At 46.0% G+C, this 21,968-nt stretch overlaps 2 protein-coding genes across 5 annotated transcripts in view; both read left to right on the forward strand.

Annotated features, from left to right (window-relative positions):
* ddr2a (discoidin domain receptor tyrosine kinase 2a) overlaps positions 1 to 13,903 on the forward strand; it is a 53,727-nt gene extending 39,824 nt beyond the window's left edge. Inside the window, exons 7-17 of one of the 3 annotated variants that reach the window (XM_080536120.1) lie at positions 1 to 174; positions 908 to 1,148; positions 2,005 to 2,070; positions 2,265 to 2,401; positions 4,367 to 4,589; positions 5,656 to 5,888; positions 6,324 to 6,451; positions 6,934 to 7,131; positions 7,896 to 8,130; positions 10,544 to 10,693; positions 11,105 to 13,903. The exon at positions 1 to 174 is cut by the window's left edge and continues 10 nt beyond it. In XM_080536120.1, the coding sequence (XP_080392246.1) occupies positions 1 to 174; positions 908 to 1,148; positions 2,005 to 2,070; positions 2,265 to 2,401; positions 4,367 to 4,589; positions 5,656 to 5,888; positions 6,324 to 6,451; positions 6,934 to 7,131; positions 7,896 to 8,130; positions 10,544 to 10,693; positions 11,105 to 11,236 (1,917 nt within the window). In that variant the 3' untranslated portion in view covers positions 11,237 to 13,903. The remainder of the gene's footprint in view (positions 175 to 907; positions 1,149 to 2,004; positions 2,071 to 2,264; positions 2,402 to 4,366; positions 4,590 to 5,655; positions 5,889 to 6,323; positions 6,452 to 6,933; positions 7,132 to 7,895; positions 8,131 to 10,543; positions 10,694 to 11,104) is intronic. The other 2 variants (XM_080536122.1, XM_080536121.1) reach the window with 2 other exon arrangements.
* A 738-nt stretch (positions 13,904 to 14,641) lies between these two features.
* On the forward strand, positions 14,642 to 21,358 carry hsd17b7 (hydroxysteroid (17-beta) dehydrogenase 7). Of its 2 annotated transcripts, none has more exons than XM_080535710.1 (9): positions 14,642 to 14,761; positions 15,576 to 15,779; positions 15,946 to 16,038; positions 16,497 to 16,611; positions 18,159 to 18,356; positions 19,235 to 19,348; positions 19,699 to 19,755; positions 19,986 to 20,084; positions 20,869 to 21,358. In XM_080535710.1, exons 1-9 carry the CDS (start codon positions 14,727 to 14,729, stop codon positions 20,989 to 20,991), a joined length of 1,038 nt encoding a protein of 345 aa, XP_080391836.1. In that variant the 5' UTR covers positions 14,642 to 14,726; the 3' UTR covers positions 20,992 to 21,358. The 2 variants fall into 2 exon arrangements, with proteins under 2 accessions (XP_080391836.1, XP_080391837.1); XM_080535711.1 differs by lacking the exon at positions 14,642 to 14,761 and adding an exon at positions 14,788 to 14,850.
* The last annotated feature ends 610 nt before the right edge of the window (positions 21,359 to 21,968 follow it).

Here is a 21,968-nt window from a genome sequence, read left to right on the forward strand (position 1 = left end):
GGGCTGGGTCAGCTGACAGACGGTATGTGTGGATTGGACGACTTCACCCACAGTCACGTGTACAGCGTGTGGCCAGGGTACGACTACGTGGGCTGGACCAATGAAAGCTTCCCAAGCGGATACGTGGAGATCATGTTCGAGTTTGACCGAACGCGCAACTTCACTACCATGAAGGTGAATGGGAAGGACTGTCTTGAATGGTGTTCCCAGCATCTTGTGTACTGTAACACATTTTGTGTTATGAAAGTGCATATTGTAAGCTTTTTTAATGATGTGTCATACATTGAAATCTGAAAATAGTTGAAGAAGATGTTTATTTGAATGTTGGTACACCTCAAACCAAATATTGGAGAAACTCACTCTGGATCAAAACACACACAAAACAGCTGCTGGTAGCTAGCAGGTAAAAAGTAAACATCGCTATGAACATCTAACTGCATGTTTAGCACATCACAGCATGCTGAACATCAACATGCTAAAAACACATACCTAAACATAATTAGATGATCACACAGTCCTTGCTTTTGAACACGTCCTAAAATCTATGTTTGTTTACACATATTTAGTTACCCTAAAACTGTTGTTTGTTATATCGAGTGGGCACTTCAACACTTGGACTTGTGTAATATGCAAAAAAACGGAAAACACAATTTAAAAACCTTTTTGGTCATCTGCGCAACTTGACAATTGCCGACATGCGGACCTTTTCACCAAACCGTGTCACATATTTGATTATTTGTGACACGTTCTAATGCTTTGGTCCTCATATCGGGATCCGATATGATCTGACTTCTCTTTCGAAAAATATGAATACGTTTCCGCGTTGCTGAAAACCAATGACACAAGGCTAGTCAACTAACACAACATCTTTCTCTGTCTTTCTCTGTCTTTCCCTGTCTGTTTCCAGGTGCACTGCAACAACATGTTCCTGCGGCATGTCAAGGCCTTCCAGCAGGTGGTGTGTTACTTCCGCTCCGAGTCGGACTGGGAGGCCAAGCCCCTCTCCTTCGTCCCGGTCGTGGACGACGGGAATCCCAGCGCCAGGTTCATCACCGTCTCCCTGGCCAATCAGATGGCCAGCGCCATCAAGTGCCAGTTCTACTTCGCCGACGCCTGGATGATGTTCAGCGAGATCACCTTCCAATCAGGTATGAGACTTCCGTCACCGGGAAAAAACATGGCGTCTCTTACCGTACATTCTTAACAAACGAAACAAAATAAGGGTTCCCCCGACCGTCCCTTTGAAGAACTTCCGGGGTCCGTACAGAACGGTTTGAGGTAATGTGGAACCCGAAATGGTTCTTCTGAGAGTTCTCCCACAGGAACAGACGAAGAGTGTTGGTCAAAGAATGAATGAATGAATGAATGGTCTTTATTGTCATTGCTATAGTTCAGGTACCAAACAACGAAATTTAGGAGGGGTGGCTCCCCTGGTGCTAGGAAAGAAAAAAAAAAACTAAAAAAAACACAAGAAGGGAAGGAGCTGGTTTACATAAATAAAGGCTATGTACACTATCCACTATACTATACTGTACAGATAGACGACTAGGGTTGTCATATTGCACATAGTGTTATTGCACATTCATTTGAAGTGTCGCAGTTTGCAGGCTAGAAATGTACATATTTGTGCCTCAGCACTACACCTGATTTTTTCAGTCCAGCAGCTGCCATCAATCCGTCCAGACTGTCCAGGGCCCAGAACCTAGGTCTTTGCTGTGTTCAGGGCCTGGATGGCCCTGGGGTAGAAGCTGTGCTTCAGTCTGTTTGTCCTTGCGGCCATGGTCCTGTACCGCCTTTTCGAGGGCAGCCGGGTAAAGTGTTCGTACCCAGGGTGGGTTGGGTCTCTGGAGATCTTGGAGGCCTTCCTGAGACAGCGTGTGTTGTACAGCTCTTCCAGAGAGGGGAGGGGGGCGCCGGTGATACGATGTATCATTTAATCTCCTCAGGTACTTTTACCGTTCTGGCTCATGAAATGTATCCCCTCTGCCTCTGCTGTCTCTCCAGACACGGCCATGTACAATACTACCCTGGCCCCCCCGAAGACTGGACCCCCGACCAGCACACAACCAGGTCAGTGTCCCCTGCACACGCACACACACACGTACTCGCACACATGTACATACACACACAGACACACACACACGCAGACGTACAGTACATGCACACACGTGCGCACACACACAAATCCCTGTGCCACAATTCACCTCTTCCTGTTTTATATCTATCGTCCCGTCAAAAGGTGTCTTTCCCTATCCCCTCCCCAGGGGATGACCCCACCCACAAAGTAGACGACAGCAACACACGTATTCTCATTGGCTGTCTGGTGGCCATCATCTTCATCCTGGTGGCCATCATCGTCATCATCTTGTGGAGACAGGTGTGGCAGAAGATGCTGGAGAAGGTGAGAGGTCATTCCTGCAGCCTGTTCCATGATTTGTAGATTAAAAAATAGTTTACCCATAATTCCAGCAACGGTGGGTAGATAAGCCACTACTAAACTGCTTTGTTATCACATACTCCTCATAGGACTGCACACCATGTGACACCGTCTGGTCATTTGGGCCGCAAGTCGGCAACCAATCAAAATGTTCTGACGAGTGTTTTGAAACACGGAAATACGTTTCGACGTTGTTGAGAATCACAACACAAACTCGCTAGTCAAGACAAAATACTGCAACGCAACGGATTCAATGAGTAATCCCCACTGCTACCTAGTTAACTATAACACTACTTTACATTGTTAGCAGGCTCACAAAACAAGCGGTGTTAGTTGACTAGCGATGTGTCATTGATTTTAAACAATGCTGAAATGTGTTTACATTTTTCGAAAGAAAAGTCCGAATATTAAATCGGAATGCCGACTTGCGGACCAATTGACCAGACCGTGTCACATATAGAAACCAACACAGCAGAGGAGGCTGGTGGAGGTCAAGGGTTAGGGTTAGGGCACAGGCTCCTTGTAATGCATGGAACAGAATGAGGAATGGTATCCAACACACGTTTCCATCCCATGCATTCGAATGAGTCCGTCCTCCGATTTCTACCTCCACCAGCCTCCCCTGGAACACGCACAGACCTGCTCAGAGAGGTGTTAGTAGACCCCATATGTTTGTAGTGATACTCAATCCTGGTCCCAGGGGGGGTATTCCATCGACGTCGCTAAAGGAAAATCTAGGCTTATTTCAAGAAGTCTCGCGAGATTTCTCAAAATAAGCCTGGATTTGTTTTAGGAGTTTCGCGAGACTTAATCGAAATAAGCCTAGATTTTTCCTTTTGCGACATTGATGGAATACCCCCCCTACTGGAGAGGCCCAGGGTGTTTTGTCCCAGCCTAGCGCTGTCACATCTGAATGAACCAATCAACTGATCGTCAGAAGTTTGGGATTAGATGAATCAGATGTGTCACCGCTGAGCTGGAGCCAAACACACGCTGCTAACGCTGCGGGCCTCTCTCCAGGACGGGAGGATGTAGACCAACACATTGTACATGACTCAGAATGTTTCAGAATAAATTAGATCAAAGTGTGCCTTTAGTCACACACACACTGTTATTTGAGCACCATTAGTTCTGCATCAGGAGAGGCTGGTGGAGGTAGAAATCAGAGGGACAGGCTCGTTGTAACACATGGACTGGAATATGGGAATGGTACTAAACACATATACTGTATGTGCTAGAATTGTGTTTGAAACCCTTCCTTATTCCGTTCCATGCGTGACAGTGAGTCTGTAATATGTCTGTCCTCCGATTTCTACCTGCACTAGCCTCCCCTGTTCTGCATGCAAGGGTTAGGTTGTTGTGTGTATTGTGTATTATGCTTAGGAATATTCAGATATATTCAGGAACGGTCAGATGTGTTCAGGAATGATCAGATATGTTCAGGAATGGTCAGATATGGTCAGATATGTTCAGGAATGTTCAGGAATGGTCAGATATGTTCAGGAATGTTCAGGAATGTTCAGGAATGGTCAGATGTGTTCAGGAATGATCAGATATGTACAGGAATGTTCAGGAATGTTCAGGAATGTTCAGGAATGGTCAGGAATGGTCAGATATGTTCAGGAATGTTCAGGAATGGTCAGATGTGCTCAGGAATGTTCAGGAATGTTCAGGAATGTTCAGGAATGGTCAGATGTGCTCAGGAATGTTCAGGAATGTTCAGGAATGGTCAGATATGTTCAGGAATGGTCAGAGATGTTCAGGAATGTTCAGGAATGGTCAGGAATGGTCAGATGTGTTCAGGAATGGTCAGATATGTTCAGGAATGTTCAGGAATGTTCAGGAATGATCAGGAATGTTCAGGAATGGTCAGATGTGTTCAGGAATGTCTCCCATGTCTCTCTCTTCACCCGGCATCCTTCATTCTAGGCCTCCAGGCGGATGCTGGACGATGAACTAACTGCTAGTCTGTCACTACAGAGCGAGACGTTCGCCTACAGCAACAACAACAACAACCAGTCGTCGTCCGCGCCCAGCGAACAGGAGTCTAGCTCCACGTACGAGCGTATCTTTCCCCTGGGGCCCGACTACCAGGAGCCCTCGCGTCTCATCCGCAAGCTGCCTGAGTTCGCTCAGGCCCCGGAGGAGGCCGGTGAGTGGGACACACGCGGCAGGGTTTCCAGATAACCGGGGGGGGGGGGGGGGGGGCGTCATCTACCGACCATGTGCAGCGGTAGCCTCCCTAGAGGTTACAGAGGCCGGCTAGCAATCAGAAGGTTGGAGCTGGTTCCAATCCCGTCTCAGGAGGGAGCTGCATGTACCCTTCAGCGAGGCGTTTAACCCCTAATTGTGTCTCCAGGGTCGCCAACTATGGTTGACTCTGTGCCTAGAGCAAAAAATACCAAATGCCAACAATTGATTGACAAAGTTGATTGCATGGCAAATAAAACATCCTTATTATTATTATTATTATTATTATTATTATTATTATTATTATTATATAAGTCTGTAGACCTTGTTGTGCTTTTAATCCTCGATCATTTTCGACGGGCGGGCTCATTATAATGCATGGAATAATAATAATAATAATAACCTTTATTTGTATAGCACCTTTCCTGCAAACGTTGCAGCTCAAAGTGCTCCAATCATCATATAATCATAATTGAACGATTTAGTCATTTAAAGGCAATATTTAAAAGATGGGTTTTTAGTCTAGACTTGAACATATTTGCTGAGGTTGCATGATCCCTAATGTAAACTGGCAATGTATTCCACAATTTGGGTGCATAAAATGAGAATGCACCGAAGAATGTAATGAGGAATGGCTCACCAGCCTCTGATGGTGTATTTTAAACGTGTCAGATAAAGTCTGTCAGGGGTGCTTGGCCGGCATAGCACACTAAGGCGTCAGCCATGTAATCACAGGGTCCCGGTTCGATTCCTCCCACGGTCATCCCTCCTCTCTCTCAACCATCCTTCCTGTCAATCTCTACTGTCAATCAAGCAGAAAAGCCCTAAAAACATATATATATATATATATATAATATATTTTTAAATAAAGTCTTCATTCCTTCATGCTCAGAGAAACTGGATATTCCTAGAACAGGGCAGGGTTTAAACACTAAACATGCTTAACATGGGCCAGTCCACTATGTCCTGTATGGAATTCAGCATTAGGAACCCAGAGTGCTGAGTCTGTGCCTCTTGTTGGGTTCCAGCCTCAACCAGCACGGCGGCCTCCAAATCCCCCGCGTCCACCGTGGCCCAGGACGGCGTCCCTCACTACGCCGAGGCGGACATCGTCAACCTGCAGGGCGTCACCGGGAGCAACACCTACGCCATCCCCGCGCTAACCATGGACCTGCTCTCTGGGAAGGACGTGGCCGTGGAAGAGTTTCCCAGGAAACTTCTCACCTTCAAAGAGAAGCTGGGAGAGGGGCAGTTTGGAGAGGTCAGTGTTCCAGGGGAATGACCCCGGAATGACCCCGGTGTCGAGAGTTACGTGGAAATGCCGCTTATTAGCGAGGGTTTTAAAACATTTTATTCCACTACCACTTGTTTTGCTCTCAAAGCAGTCGCTAGTGACACACACAGACACACTCTCCAAGGATCTAAAACATGAGGTCAATTCAAGGTCCAGTATGTCGTTTTCACATTTAAAACATTTATAATGGCTAAACATCCATTATAAATCGGTAGTGATCAAGGAATGTTGATAAAGAACGTTCGGTGGAGAGCTCTGTTTTTGTCCAAACAAAGCATATGTACGTTTTTAAATGTTCAGTGTGGCCAGAGAGGGGAGCAACGACAGAACACGACAGGCTTTGCCTTTAAATTAGGATGTGGCCTGTTTGCTCTGAGCTGACCTGTTTCCCTCTCTCTCCAGGTGCACCTCTGTGAGGCGGAGGGCATGCAGGAGTTCATGGATGAGGACTTCTCCTTTGACATCAGTGAGAACCAGCCAGTCATGGTAGCGGTGAAGATGCTCCGTTCAGATGCCAACAAGAACGCCAGGTACACACATATCCACACACACACACACACACACACACACACACACACACACACACACACACGCTTTGAGTTGCATTTCATGTACGAAAGGCGCTATATAAATAAAGTTTTACTTACTTACTTACACACACACACACCTTTTCAGTTTGTTATAATGTGTACAAAAGCATGTCAAACATCAGAATCAGAATTCAGAATCCAAATTTTTTATTACATCTTACTGTCCAAGTACACAAGAGTAACACTCTTTGGCTGCGTTCGCAAATTCGCTCTGGAAATCTGATCGGCACTCATGGAATGCCTCTTGCCCAATCAAATGACTTGGTCCCTTTATTACGTTGAACCCAATGTGCGCTCTGGGGGGCTCTCAGAGCGGATTTTTACGAACGCAGCCTTTGGCTTTGGTTCCTCAACGCTGACATGTGGCGCTACCTTTAGAATGTTCTCTGACCTGTCTGCTTCTCCTTCCTCTGCGTGGGCAGAAACGACTTCCTGAAGGAGATAAAGATCATGTCGCGGCTGAAGGACCCCAACATCATCCGCCTGCTGGCCGTGTGCATCTGCAGCGACCCGCTCTGCATGATCACAGAGTACATGGAGAACGGAGACCTCAACCAGTTCCTGTCTCGCCACGAGCCCGAAGGACAGCTGGCCCTGCTCAGCAACACACCTACTGTCAGGTGTGTGTGTGTGTGTGTGTGTGTGTGTGTGTGTGTGAGTGTGTTTGTGTATGTGTGCATGTGTGCGTGTGTGTCTGTGTGTCTGTGCGTGCGTGCGTGTGTGTGTGTATGTGTTTGTGTGTGTGTGAGTGTGTTTGTGTGTCTGTGTGTGTGTGCGTGCGTGTGTGTGTGTATGTGTTTGTGTGTGTGTGAGTGTGTTTGTGTGTCTGTGTGTGTGTGAGTGTGTGTGTGTGTGTGTGTGTGCGTGTGTGCGTGCGTGAGTGTGTGTGTGCTGGTGTGTGTGTGTGTGTGTGTGTGTGTGTGTGTGTCTGTGTGTGTGTGCGTGTGTGCGTGAGTGTGTTTGTGTGCGTGCGTGCGTGCGTGAGTGTGTTTGTGTATGTGTGCATGTGTGCATGTGTGTCTGTGTGTGCGTGTGTGTGTTTGTGTGCGTGTGTGTGTGTGTGTCTGAGCCTGCGTGCGTGCTGTGCTGACCATTTGACGTATTGTCGAAACGAGCCCTCGACCTGATGGAGTAATGCGCACCAGCCGGGTGTGTCGGACGTAGACCCCGTCGATTACTCTGCCCCTCTGTCTATGCGGCCGCTGTCCAGGGTGCTGAAGGCCAGGTTTACCCGGGCCTGCGTGCGGGTCACCACAGTGCATATGTGTGTGTGTGTTTCTGTGTCTGTGTGCGCGTGTGACTCTTTGGATTTCACGATGCCTGTCTCCCAGATGCTAACGCTAGTCGCTAACTTTTCCCCCTCTCTCTCTCTCTCTCTCTCTAGCTCCAGTAACCTGCATTACATGGCGACCCAGATCGCCTCGGGGATGCGGTACCTCTCCTCCCTCAACTTCGTCCACCGGGACCTGGCCACGCGGAACTGCCTGGTGGGGAAGAACTACACCATCAAGATCGCTGACTTCGGCATGAGCAGGAACCTGTACAGCGGAGACTACTACCGCATCCAGGGCCGGGCCGTGCTGCCCATCCGCTGGATGTCCTGGGAGAGCATCCTGCTGGTGAGACATCGCCCCCTCCTGGTGGACGCTTTTCACTCAAAGACGCTTTACGCTTTTAGAAAGTATAGGGGCCGAATTAGGGCCAATCCCGATTCCCTTTTCTACCCCTATGGCTCGTTTTCGAGTGTGACTCGATTCGAAGCCAAGGCCTTCGAACAGAGCCACAAGCCATACCCCTTGAAATCTACCCCTATGAATTGGGACGGCCTTTCACGGCGGCTACGTCATCAACAGTGGTTTAAATAGACGCGGTACGGGTGACGCGTTATGTTGCCGGCGAATTCTCACATCTCGCAATGCCTTCTTCAGCTGTGTTTATTTCTGTTGCGTGTGCTATAAGCATCTTTTTTCGTTTATTATCAACACACCTGAGAAATCATGGAAGAGGGACAACCCTTCAAGACTGATACAGGAATATCGTAGAAAAGCATTGACGCTCGCGACTCATTCACAACTTCACTTTTACGCTATCAATCGATCAAACAAGTCATCAAATAAAAAAGAACAATGCTTCATTATCAGACCATGACAGAATAAGCTCTAACCTGTATGAAACCTGTGCTCCTACCCTGCCAGTCTGCACTGATTTAGGACAACAGTGCAACAACTTCACGGCTGAACTTTAGTTAAATTTACGGCGTCATATGCCATCAATGGGAAACATGGAAAAATGCATGACTTACATATTTAATTTTATGACGTTCCGAAATCCGAAGTGACAGGAACGTTGGAGAAACAGCCGCTGTCCACTGCATTAATTAACTACATGTCCTTGATGAGTCTCCCGCTCACTGCCCTCCATCAAAAATGTCACATCCATCAATAATATTACATAATAACAACTGCTCGGATTAGATTGCGAGTTGTTTTGGTATGCCGCAATACAATTTATACCACCAAGGGGGGGGGGGGGGGGGGGGGGGGGGGTGGATTTCGCGCCTATCATGCACATATCAGCCTGTGGATAGAAAACTTTAGATAGATAACTTTACATTAAATATGTCTACCATCATCCGCTGTCAAACACCACAATTTATTTCATGATTGTACATCTCTGAAATGTTAATCGCGCACATTCTATGGGTCAGTTGCCGGGGCAGAGGAACAGGGTGACTGTCAGCCTGTGACAAACGCTCAGATATGAGTGCTCCGGTGTCTTGCTTTAGTAGTCTAATGGAAGTGATCAGGCATAACAGCGATTTTTTTTGTTATGCTTGTTGTAAAGAAAAGGTCTATAATGCATTGAAATGACATTAGTACATCAGACATTAGACATCAGACATTAGACATGGAGATATGTCATATGATGTCCACAAATCAGCCTGTAACGTTAGACACAGCACCTCGACATAAAAGCAATTTTGTTGTTATGCTTGTTATAAAGAAAAGGTCTATTGTGCATTGTAATGACATTAAACTAACGTTTGATAGATAACTTTACATATGTGTACCATCATCCGCTGTCAAACGCCACAGGTAATAATTGATTTATGATTGTACATCTCTGAAATGCTCGACTGTCATGCAGCGTTGCGTTACTGTAACGTTAGACACAGCACCGACATAAAAGCGATGTTTTGGTTATGCTTCTTATAAATAAAAGGTCTATAATGCATTGTAATGACATTAAACTAAGACAATAAGATGGTTATCATAATTTTTCTAATCTTTATTAATAAGTAATTACAGAGAAAGTAAAATGACATTTCCGCATTGAATAGAGCGACAGAAGATTTCTGTAGATGATTCGCAATGCATCCTGGAATCAAGGGGTAGCGTACCCCTATGGCTTCAAAGCTAGTCTGGTCCTGGAATCGCTCGAAACGAAGTCATAGTTAGCCCTCGAAATGAAGCCATGGCTCGATGAAATATTAATTGGGATAGCCCTCCCCCTAAACGTGAACGCGCAAATCGAGCCATAGGGGTAAAAACGAAGGGCTAGGGGTGAATTGGGATTGGCCCTTAAGGTAGTGCTGGGGACACATGGGAAGGGGGTGGGGAGAGGGTGAACTGGTGAAGGCGAGCTTGAAGAGGTGGGTTTTGAGGGCCTGTTTGAATGTTGGGAGGGTGTTGGCCTGTCTGATGTGGTTAGGGAGGGCGTTCCAGTGGGACGGGGCTGCGGCTGCGGCTGAAAAGGCCCCATCACCCTAATTATGAGACCATAATTCGGAATGAGCCTAAAGATAATCGGTTAGCACATTTTTAAGATACCGTCTTAGATTAACAATCTAGGCCCGGGGAAGAGCTGTAATGCGTTCGTTGAACACCTGAATTTATCATAACAAAACGTATTCAGAAGGAGAAAAATTATTGGGGAATAATTTGCGTGGACTCTGAAACGTGGCAGCGTCACACCTTGGTTGTTTGCCAGGGCAGTAGTGAGTCTTACCCTCCTGTCCTCCTCCCCTACCAGGGTAAGTTCACCACAGCCAGTGACGTGTGGGCGTTCGGAGTGACCCTGTGGGAGACTCTGACCTTCTGCAAGGAGCAGCCCTACTGCCAGCTCACAGACGAGCAGGTCATAGAGAACACAGGAGAGTTCTTCAGGGACCAGAAAAGACAGGTGAGAGGGGAGGGTCTACGGCTACGCACACACACACACACATGTACACATGCGCGAGCACACACACACACACACACACACACACACACACACACACACACACACACATACATACACACACACACACACACACACAAACATACACACACAAACATACACACACACACACACAAACATACACACACACACACACACACACAGACGAGAGAACTGATTCTTCCTCATCGTCGGTTGCCTTAATCGTCCCTTCAGCGATAATTACACGGCCGCTGAATTGAACGATGCTACAGATAACAACATGCTGCCTGTCTCTGAGCCTCTGTGCCCCCCTGCTCTCTGTGTGCTGCAGATCTACCTGCCCCAGCCCGTGCTGTGTCCCCTAACCCTAACCCTGCTCTCTGTGTGCTGCAGATCTACCTGCCCCAGCCCGTGCTGTGTCCCGACTCTGTCTACAAGATCATGCTGAGCTGCTGGAGGAGGAACACCAAGGAGAGGCCTTCCTTCCAGGAGATCCACCGAGCCCTCCTGGACAGCCAGGCCTAGGCCCCCCAGGCTTCTGCACCTCCCCCACCCCCGCCCCCCGCCCCCCGACCCCCCGCCGCTTTAAGGCCTTGATTTTTCCACAGTGATTCCCAAACGTTTCAACTGTCAATCGCATTCCAGGTTTAAGCTACGACTAAAGATGGACCGGCCGTGCCTCCCCCCCCCCTCCTCCCCCCCCCCCCCCCAGCGGGCACCACCTCTGCGCCACCATTTGGGAAACACTGTTTTAGGGCCTGAGGGCCAGGGAAAGGACTGGCAGGAGGACAGACAGACAGACAGAGACAATTGATGTGTTGCCCACAGTCAGCTGACTCCAGTCAGCACAGTCACACTGGCTGAGGTGCTCAGTAGGCATGTACAAACACATACAGTAACACCCCCCCCCCCCTCTCTCTCTCTCTCTCTAACTCACTCCTACACACACACACACACACACACACACACACACACACTCACAAGCACATAGGCATAGCCGCTACAGTGTAATACAAACACATACACACACACACACACACACACACACACACACACACCTCTCCCTTTGACCAATAATTTGTCCATGTTGGAGTGTGTTGTAAGTACCATTGGCGGTAGCTTGCCATAGACGAAGAAGCCAAAGTGAAATGTAGCAATAAAAGTTAGGCACTTTTTACAATGTATTGTTTATTCCAAATTGTATTCGAAATGAGTGGAAAGTTCCCACCTTGTAATGTGTCATGTATTCCTGATAATGTAATGCAACAACAATGAATTGAACAACTTTCTTGTGTTTTCTTTAAGAAGACTGCTTGAATGTAAATAAGAATGCAGTTCCATCAATATCTTCATTCGGCGTTGAGTTTATTTAGGCGAATTATAGACAGTTCAAGAACATTTTGTATTCTGCTAGGTTTTTCATCTCAGTCTCTCAGACATTTACTTTGGTATTAGCAGTTATGAACAAACTCATATCATGGATAACAACCATAATGCAACTCAAGGTGCTCTCAATATACAATATATGTTTCTGACAGTGATATTTGACCAAGAGTGCTTAGACATCAGTGTATATGACTGTGTATTTCAATAGATATTGTTCAGTATCAAATATCAATATTGTTGTATTAATATTTATATGTATTGTTTATATTTGATTGTTCTGTTTGCCTTTTGTTGATATGTTTGTGTATTGATGCCCTTTTAAGTTCGGTTCAGTTTTTCTTCTTCTTTGCATGGCAACTCTCTTAACACAATTTTCGTATTTCACTCAATGCCATAATACTTTAATATGAGGTTTGTTTTCAAACCCACAAGTCTTTTCTCATTATGTGGTCTATACTAGCCAAGCAAACTGCTCTTGGAATGCATATTACATTTTGTACTGGAAACACTGTTAAAAAAATGAACGCCGTGCTCACACATAAGCTGCATTTGATCTGTACTTTTTACGGTACATATTCAGTCAATACTTGATCAGACCAAAGTCGCTTCAATCAAGACTGGTTTTCAATGATTCACAGATATGGTTCGATGGACACTCTGTAGGAAGTGAAGACGTGTCATTGGAAAGTGAAATGTAGGCGACTGTAAGCTTTGGTAATGATAATGTGGTCAGTCTGTTTACTAGCTTAGTACTGTACAACAGCTATTGTTTAAGCTATCATCGTGTCACATTGGAAGTGTAAAAAGGGAAAGTTGTTATTGACGAGAAACTGTGTAAACGATGTATCTCTGTTGAAAGAGAGGGAGCGCTGAACAGTGAGTGGAGGAGGTAGGCGCAGTAGCATGCAAAGTGTTTGTTGTGGAAGAAAAAAACGGTTACAAAGGGACTGGTTTCAGGGTTCATAACCGGTCAGAGACATGTTTGTGGTTGTGTGGTGGCGTGACAACATTTACTGAGCTCAAACCACTGAACCCTCAGAACAAAACAAGACCCCTGCAGGAGGTCTTCTATTCAGACAATACAGTCATTTTTTATTTTATTTTTGCATTTAATTATTTTTCCCAGCACCTGTACAACATTTTCATACGCATATTCTAAATATGATTTCATCAACCTGAATCTGTCTTCTTATCCTAGCCGTGGCCTCGATACCACGTCAAACTTCCTCCGTTTCATTTCCACCAACCTTCAACCTTCCTCTACAGCCTCTTCTCTGTTATCTCTGTCCTTTGGCTCCTTTATGACCCCACCCTACGTCATCACGTGCTGTGTCTTCACATCTAGTTATTGGCTGTTTGACCCTAAGTGAACTCTATTCCTCTCTAATAATAACCTGTTTCATCCTGTAACCTGTTCTGTTGTTTTCAGTTGTTTCTTGCGTCGCTTTGAGGTTTGACCCCTGACCTTAAGCTGTATATTGCCCTATGGGAAATATCTGTACATATGATGTAAGTTAACACATGGTAATTATGGTCTGGTATTTACTTATGTCCAGTATAATTGAGAGGATGAGGCATGCGTTGGATTGATTTCATTTAGACAAAGGGACATAACATCTCAGTGCTTCTCAGTGTATGATAATAATATGCTTTATTATTGATGTGCCAACTATAAATGGGACGAGGGCATACTTATGTATAGTAAAGTTGTACAGACGTTATGGCTGTGTTAATGCACAAAGAAATTAAATCATTGTTTAGTTTTATTAGATCTTTGTGAGTGATTGTTTTGCTATTAAACCATGTTTATTTCAAAGAAAACATAGATTTGGTCTAATTTGTATGTCATTATCTGTTGACAATATGAAAATAAAACGAAAACGATTTGACTTGCCTCTTATTCAACTACTGCACTTATTATAATGAAATTAATATGTTGTACTCTTACTGTCTTTACACTGCAATCTCACACGCCATATCGGGAAGAGCAGCGCTTGAATACAGTTGCAGTAATAACATTTTTATTAATTGTCTTATTATGTTGTTAAATGTGTATCTATTTATTTTCTATATGTATCTATTCTTGCCATTTTATTTTTTTCTTACTATCCTTTTTCCTTTTTTTTTCTTTTTCTGCTATATCGTGACGTTATAATTATAAGGTTCTATCTCCATTTTTGTCAAAAGTTAGTTTTTTACATAATCTGATCCATTAGGTGTTTATTAATGCCTGTGTGGTGTTATTTTTTAAATGTTGACATTTTTGAGTTAGTAATTAATAAAATACAATGGTTCCATCTCACAAAACATAATGGAATGTAAAAACTTTGACGCTCAATATCTCTGAACTGCCCTAAACGGAGATAGAACCTTATCATTCTAAGCTCACGATATGTAAAGCATTTTCAATTGCCCCTGTTGTATGAAATGGGCTATACAAATAAACTTGCCTGGCCTTGAGTCTGGGCTGACTGAGGTCGCAACGCTATTGGCTGGTGTTGCAGTGACACCCAATCACACCATGGGGGCGGGGCATGAGGAAGACTTTCTGTAGTGGTTTGACCAGATCATTTTGTCCCTACCAGACCACTGGTTTCATGTAATACATGCACATTGGAATAAGTCCAAAATGAATAAGGTGGTGTTGGTGACCGGAGCGAACAGGTAATCGTACTTATTTACTTCGGTGTCTCGGTTGTGTCCGTCTAGCAGAACATTGTGCAACTTTGTGGCTCATACCTTCGCCGGGTCAGGTGAGCTCCCAGACGCGTCAACGTGTCACGCTGTCATTTGAATGAATGAATTAATTAATTAATGAATGAATGGTCTTTATTGTCATTAATACAGTACAGGTACCATACAACGAAATTTAGGAGGGGGGGCTCCCCTGGTGCTAGGAAAAAAAAATACTAAAATATACTAAAAAAATACTATAAAAACACTAAAATATACTAAAATACTAAAAACTGTACACTAGTTGCATAGTAAAGGAGCACAAACATGTAGTAGTAGGCCTTTGGGGACACCAAGTGTCTTGGAGATCCATACCCATAGACATACCCAGAGCCCGGCTGGGATGACAGTAGGCTTCACCCGGACATTGACGGTGTTTAGATCAACCCCTAACCCTAACTGAATGTTGTCCTGAATGGGAAAACAAAAAGATACTTAGCTACTAACAGTGTACAACAATAAACGTGTGTGTGTGTGTGTGTGTGTGTGTGTGTGTGTGTGTGTGTGCGTGTGCGTGTGCGCGCGTGCGTGTGGAGGGCTCGGGTCGAAGGCAAGGCGATTACGAAAGGCAAACAAGGGAACCAGGGCAGGCAGTAGGAAGCCATTCATTCAAACCGCTCTAATCTTTTGAGCCCACCGGATAGTAAACGAGTTGATCTGCTTCATTCATTGAAAACGCGTCAACAATAGACAACAACAAAACCCTCACATCTGTCTCTGTCTCTGTGTCCCTGCCTGCCTGCAGTGGTATAGGGCTGGCGCTGTGTGAGCGGCTCCTGACGGAGGACCCCGGGCTGCAGCTGTGTCTGGCCTGCAGGAACCTGGGCCGGGGCCAGGCCGCCCGCTCGGCCCTCCTGACCTCTCACCCCGCGGCCCAGGTGGCCCTGCTGCAGATGGACACTAGCAGCGTCTCCTCCGTCCTCAGCGCCGCACAAGAGGCCAAACTCAGGTAGTTTAGAGTCTAAACTCAGGTAGTTTAGAGTCTGTCTGTCTGTCTACACCATGTTCTTATCCAATGGAAAAATTCTCTATTCAATCAAACTACCAGTCCAGAAAATATAGGAAAGTCAAGAACCGCCCCCCTCCGGGCTCTGTGCTTGTTGTGTGTCGCGCAGGTATAACAGGCTGGACTATCTCTACCTCAACGCTGGCATTATGCCAAACCCTGAGCTGGATGTCAAAGCGATGTTTAAAGGCCTCTTCTCCAGGTAGGCCGACCACCATAGCGCTCCTCTGTTGTTTTGGTGTGGGTGTTCTGCTTCCTTATGACAATGTGCATTGTCCCTATTTTAAATAAATCATAAATCATTTGGTCCTCATATCGGCATCCGATGTAATGATCAGACTTTTCTTTCGAAAAATGTGAACACATGTCCCCCTTGTTGAAAACCAATGACACATCGCTAGTCTATCTAACACAGCTTGTTTTGTGAGCCTGCTAACAATGTAAAGTAGTGTTATAGTAGCAGTGGGGATTACTCACCCAATCCATTGCCTTGCAGTATTTTGGCTTGACTACCGAGTTTGTGTTGTGATTCTCAACAACATTGAAACGTAGTTCCGTGTTTCAAAAGAAAAGTCTGAACATTTTGATTGGTTGCCGACATGCAGACCAAAAGACTAGAACGTGTCACACATCGTTGGTGGCGTTGTGTGTTTTTGGCAGCAAGGCGGTCTCCATGTTGGCCACTGGGGAGGGGATCCTCACTCAGAAGGACAAGGTCACGGCCGACGGACTGCAGGAAGTTTTTGTGACCAACATCTTTGGCCACTTCTTACTGGTGAGCTGAAACACAGAGCACTCCCAACCTCCTGAATGATGTATACTCCATGTTATTTATATACGTTGTGGATTAATGGTGTAGTATTTATACCTATACAGAAGAAGGCACACGTTGTAGCCAGAGGCCGAATCAGTATGATGCATTTTGTGTTTTTTTTTTTTTTTTTTTTTTTTTATTGATATGTTAGAGTAGTTCAGCTGTTTGTTTGTTTGTTTGTCTTAATGCTTTTTCAGCTTCAGCAAAATGTCAATAAGTGAAAAGGTGGAGGTAGTTGTGTGGGAGAGTCATATCTAGACTGCTTATGTGTGTAGAACCTTGAGAACTACGCGTTCCAGGACATTAAAGGTCTCTAGATCCATCTTACTTTCTCAAGCAAGCCGTCACTTAGCAACAGTCCTCATCAAACATTAACAACTGCGGTTTCTATGACAAAAGGTAGTGTCCCCTCGTTCCCCCAGAGGCTAGTCTACGGCTACAGCTTGCTAATTTTAGAGCCTCGGCCATTAAACTGCTTACCTCAGCCTTCTGGGAATAAATAATTCAGATTCAACAGGAATGGCAGGGAATTCTTTCGAGAGCAGGCCGGCGCTGTGTTTGTGTGTGTGTGTGTGTGTGTGTGTGTGTGTGTGCTGTGTGGCGCTGTGTTTTAAGTGGGGCAGCTGTGGCTCCGCCGGTAGAGCCGGCGTCTAATGATCGCGAGGTCGGCAGCTCGCGGCGGTTCAAATCCCGGCTGGCCGCGTGTCGGAGTGTCCTTGAGTGAGGCGCTGAACCCTTAATTGCTCCAGGGTCGCCTTCAATGGCTCTGACACCTTGCCTAGAGCATAAATACATTTATCGTTGTACTTGAATCCCCTCTCCCTTATTCTCCTCTGTTGTGATGCTAGCCCCGGCGCCCGGCTGTTTCTGTATTCAGTAACGTCGTTCTCAGTCGTCCTCCAGACCGAAATAGATTTCAGAACCAAAGACGAAACGTTCGATAGCGACACAGACCCTATAAACACAGTCCTGCATTCCGTTCCAGGAAGTCCCCCCCCCCCCCCCCCCCCCCTCGTTCAACACGTCCCCCCACAGATCTGATCAGGTTTGATAAGCTCCGCCACATTTTCACTCGTACGCTTATACTGACACTCTTATACCTACTGACACTCTTATACCTACTGACACACTTATCAGATCTGTGAAGGGGGGGGGGGGAGTGAACGATGACAGATCGGAGGGATCGACTTCCTGGAACGAAACGGCGGCGCGTCGGTAGCCTAGCGGTCAGAGAGGCCGGCTAGCGGTCGGAAGGTCGCCGGTTCGACCCCCGTCTCAGGAGGGAGCCGCGTGTGTCCTTGTGCAAGGCACTTCACCCCTAATCGCTCCAGGGGGCGCCGACTGGCCGACCCTGTGCCTAGTGCAAAAAAAACACAGTTGATTCGACAGTTGATTACATGGCGAAAACAAACAACGACATTACAAACAAACGAACGCAGCCGCGTGCGGTACCACCAAACCCCCGACCCGTCAGGCCCCGAGTCACCCCGGGTCCTCCCGTGCTCCAGGTGAGGGAGCTGCAGCCGCTGATGTGCCGGGCGGCGAGCGGGACCTCCCAGGTGGTCTGGACCTCGTCCAGTAACGCCGTGCGCTCGGCCTTCAGCCTGGACGACCCGCAGCACCGCCTGGGCAGCCAGTCATACAGCTCCTCCAAGTACGCCACCGACCTGCTCAGCCTGGCGCTCAACACACACCTCAACAAGCAGGTGAGCTAACACACACACACACACACACACACACACCTCTACAAGCAGGTGAGCTAACACACACACACACACACACACACACACACACACACCTCAACAAGCAGGTGAGCTAACACACACACACACACACCTCAACAAGCAGGTGAGCTAACACACACACACACACACCTCAACACACAGGTGAGCTAACACACACACACACACACTCCTCAACAAGCAGGTGAGCTAACACACACACACACACACACCTCAACAAGCAGGTGAGCTAACACACATAACAGTACACACACACCTCAACAAGCAGGTGAGCTAACACACATAACAGTACACACACACACACACACACACACACACACCTCAACAAGCAGGTGAGCTAACACACATACAGTACACACACACACACACACACCTCAACAAGCAGATAAGCTAACACACATACACACACACACACACCTCAACAAGCAGATGAGCTAACACACATACACACATACACACACACACTCACACACACACACACCTCAACAAGCAGGTGAGCTAACACACACACACACACACACACACACAAACACACACACCTCAACAAACAGGTGAGCTAACACACACACACACACACACACAAACACACACAACTCAACAAGCAGGTGAGCTAACGCACACACACACAAACACACACACCTCAACAAGCAGATGAGCTAACACACGCACACACACACAAACACACACACCTCAACAAGCAGGTGAGGTAGAAATGTGTAATTCAGTTGAACTATCCCTTTATAACTGTACTAGAAGCTGATATTGTGTCAGCCGATACTGATAGTTGAGCTGTGTTGGTGATGTCAGTAGAACTTTAGTCTTGTGTCTCTCTGCCCCACCAGGGCCTGTACTCGTCTGTGGTCTGTCCAGGCTTTGTGATGACCAACCTGGCCTTCGGCATCTTTCCCTCCTTCCCCACCTTCCTCTGGACCTTGCTCATGCCCATCTTCTGGCTGGTGGGTGGTACACATCTCTCTCTTTAACTTAATCAGTCTTAATATCTCCTCCTGTTCTATGTCGATCTCATCTCTTAAGCGTGTGTGCGTGCATATGCATGTGCAATGCGTGCAAGAGCATTACATCTGAATTCCCGATATCGCTGTATATTTGTGTGCGTGTGCGTGTGTGTGCATGCATGCTCAGTCGATCCCATCTCATGACTGTGTGTATGTGCATGCATGCGTGTGTCTGCGTGTGTGTGTGTGTGTGTGTGTGCGTGCATGCATGCATGCGTGCTCAGTCAATCCCATCTCATGCTTGTGTGTATGTGCGTGCTCATCCTTATCTCTCTGACACTTCCTCCCAGATCAGAGTGTTCACTAACTCTTTCACCCTGACACCTTACAACGGAGCAGAGGCCTTGGTATGTACACAGCACAGAGTGCTCTAATTCTACTTCTACATAATGTGTCCAAGCAGCTCTACCTCTCCTAGGGTCCCACATAAACATCCATCTTCCTCTCCAGTCAATACAACTGTAAGCACAAGTTAATTGGTTCTGCATCTGCGTCCGTATTTCTATTTTTCTTGCCGAATTGATCGGCTCTGCCTTTGAGACCTTGACTGATCCGTGTTGACACTTCTACTGTGCAGTTCTGGCTGTTCAAGCAGAAACCTGAGTCGCTGGATCCGCGAGCCAAATACCACAGTTTAACCTCGGGGATGGGCAACAACTACACACAACCTCGAAAGGTAGGTAGGACGTTAGAGACCACAGAGATCCAATCAATACTTGATAAAAGTACTAAAAGTACAGAGGACTTTCACTGTGTTTGAGTACCAACCAACCAACCAACCAAGCATCCAACCTACCAACCAACCAAGCATCCAGCTTGATATAGATTGACTGATAACACTGTGGCTACATATGTGGCACAGTTCGGTCAATTGGTCCGCAAGTCGGTATCCGATTTAATGTTCAGAAATGTAAATACATTTTTTGTATTTGTTGTTGAAAATCAACGACACACTCGCTAGTCAACTACCACAGCTTGTTTTGTGAGCCTGCTAACAATGTAAAGTAGTGTTATAATTAACTAGGTAGCAGTGGGGATTACTCACCCAATCCATTGCATCAGTATTTTGGCTCGACTAGCGAGTTTGTGTTGTGATTCTCAACAACGTTGAAATGTATTTCCGTGTTTCAAAATAAAAGTCTGAACATTTTGATTGGTTGCCGACTTGCGGCCCAAATGACCAGACCCTGTCACATACTGATATTTATTCTGGTGATTATAACCCAGTGGATTGTTTTGGATGTGTTGATCTCAACTGGAGATTGATTGAACAGATCTGTCCAAATAATGAAACATGAGGTTATTATTTTCTTTGGTGAATGTTATAGATTTGTGTCTAGATCTATTCCAGATAGCGATTTACCCAGGCAACACTATCATTCAAGCTGTGTCTTACCCTGACAAGCTATCAGTCCCCGGCCAGCTCCTGTCATTCAGTCATGTCCTGTTGCCTTTTCCAGATGGATATTGACGAGGATGTGTCAGAGGCCCTGTTGGAGAGATTACTGGAGCTCGAAGACCAAGTGCGAAGGAAACGGAGGGAAGAGGAAAAGGGTATGAAGGCTGTCACACAGCAACCCTGAATCGGACCACAATCCTGTGGATCACGCTGGTCTTAATAGACCGAGACTGTGCTTAGGAGGAGGAGAGAATCGGATTGCTGCTTTCATGGTGACTCATTGATTACAGACTGCATGTGCACCTGTCTTGTTAATCTATACTTGTCCGTTTGTAGACAGGGAATTCCATTTTTACCCCAAAATGTAATGACCTACTGGTCCATACACTGTAAAGTATCAAAATGACCATATGTCATACTGTCTGTTGATTAACATTCCAGTAACTAAAATCCATGTGGTTTTATTATGTTATTGATTATTCCTGTCTTGCAGTGTGTGTTCTGGAGCAGTGTGGTTTTCGAAGGAGAAACCATCCAATAATAAATCTTAAAAGGACTGTTTTGGTCATATACTTTTTTCAACATGCTGCACAACCAGTGAAGGAATTCATCAATATATGTTTGATAACAAAAAAAAAGGCATTGTCTTGAATTTAAAAAATAACTCAAATAAAATGAAGACGTAAAAGTAAGTAAGTAAGTACATTTCATTATTTACAAAATGAACAGGAACAGAATACACACTGCCTCGCACATTTTAGTACGATTTTTCATGCTTCAATCTAAGGTGCGCCACGACGGACTGTCTCTGCCAACAAATCCTGTGCGGTCCGTGAAGAGGCTGTCGTTGTCTTCCAGAAAGTTAATATAGGTGGTCTGTGCGATCCAGTCCCCGGTGTTTCGCTGGGTCCCGGGGAGCGCACCTGGGTGGTAGACGTACATGTGCTCCGGTGGAATCGTCTGGGCGCATATCCAGCAGTTGTCCTCTGGCGCTGCCTCCAGCTCCGTCTCCTCCTCGATACCGCTGAGTTTCGGATTGCAGAAAGCCCAGACCATGCCGCAGAAATACACGAAAAACGTCCCCATGACCATGAACATGAGAGCATAAGATTCGATCATCGCTTTAGTAACTGCGGAGGACATTTTTGCATGCGCTTTTTG

The sequence above is a fragment of the Nansenia antarctica genome, assembly GCF_963989245.1.
Source record: "Nansenia antarctica genome assembly, chromosome: 7".
Classification (NCBI taxonomy): domain Eukaryota; kingdom Metazoa; phylum Chordata; class Actinopteri; order Argentiniformes; family Microstomatidae; genus Nansenia; species Nansenia antarctica.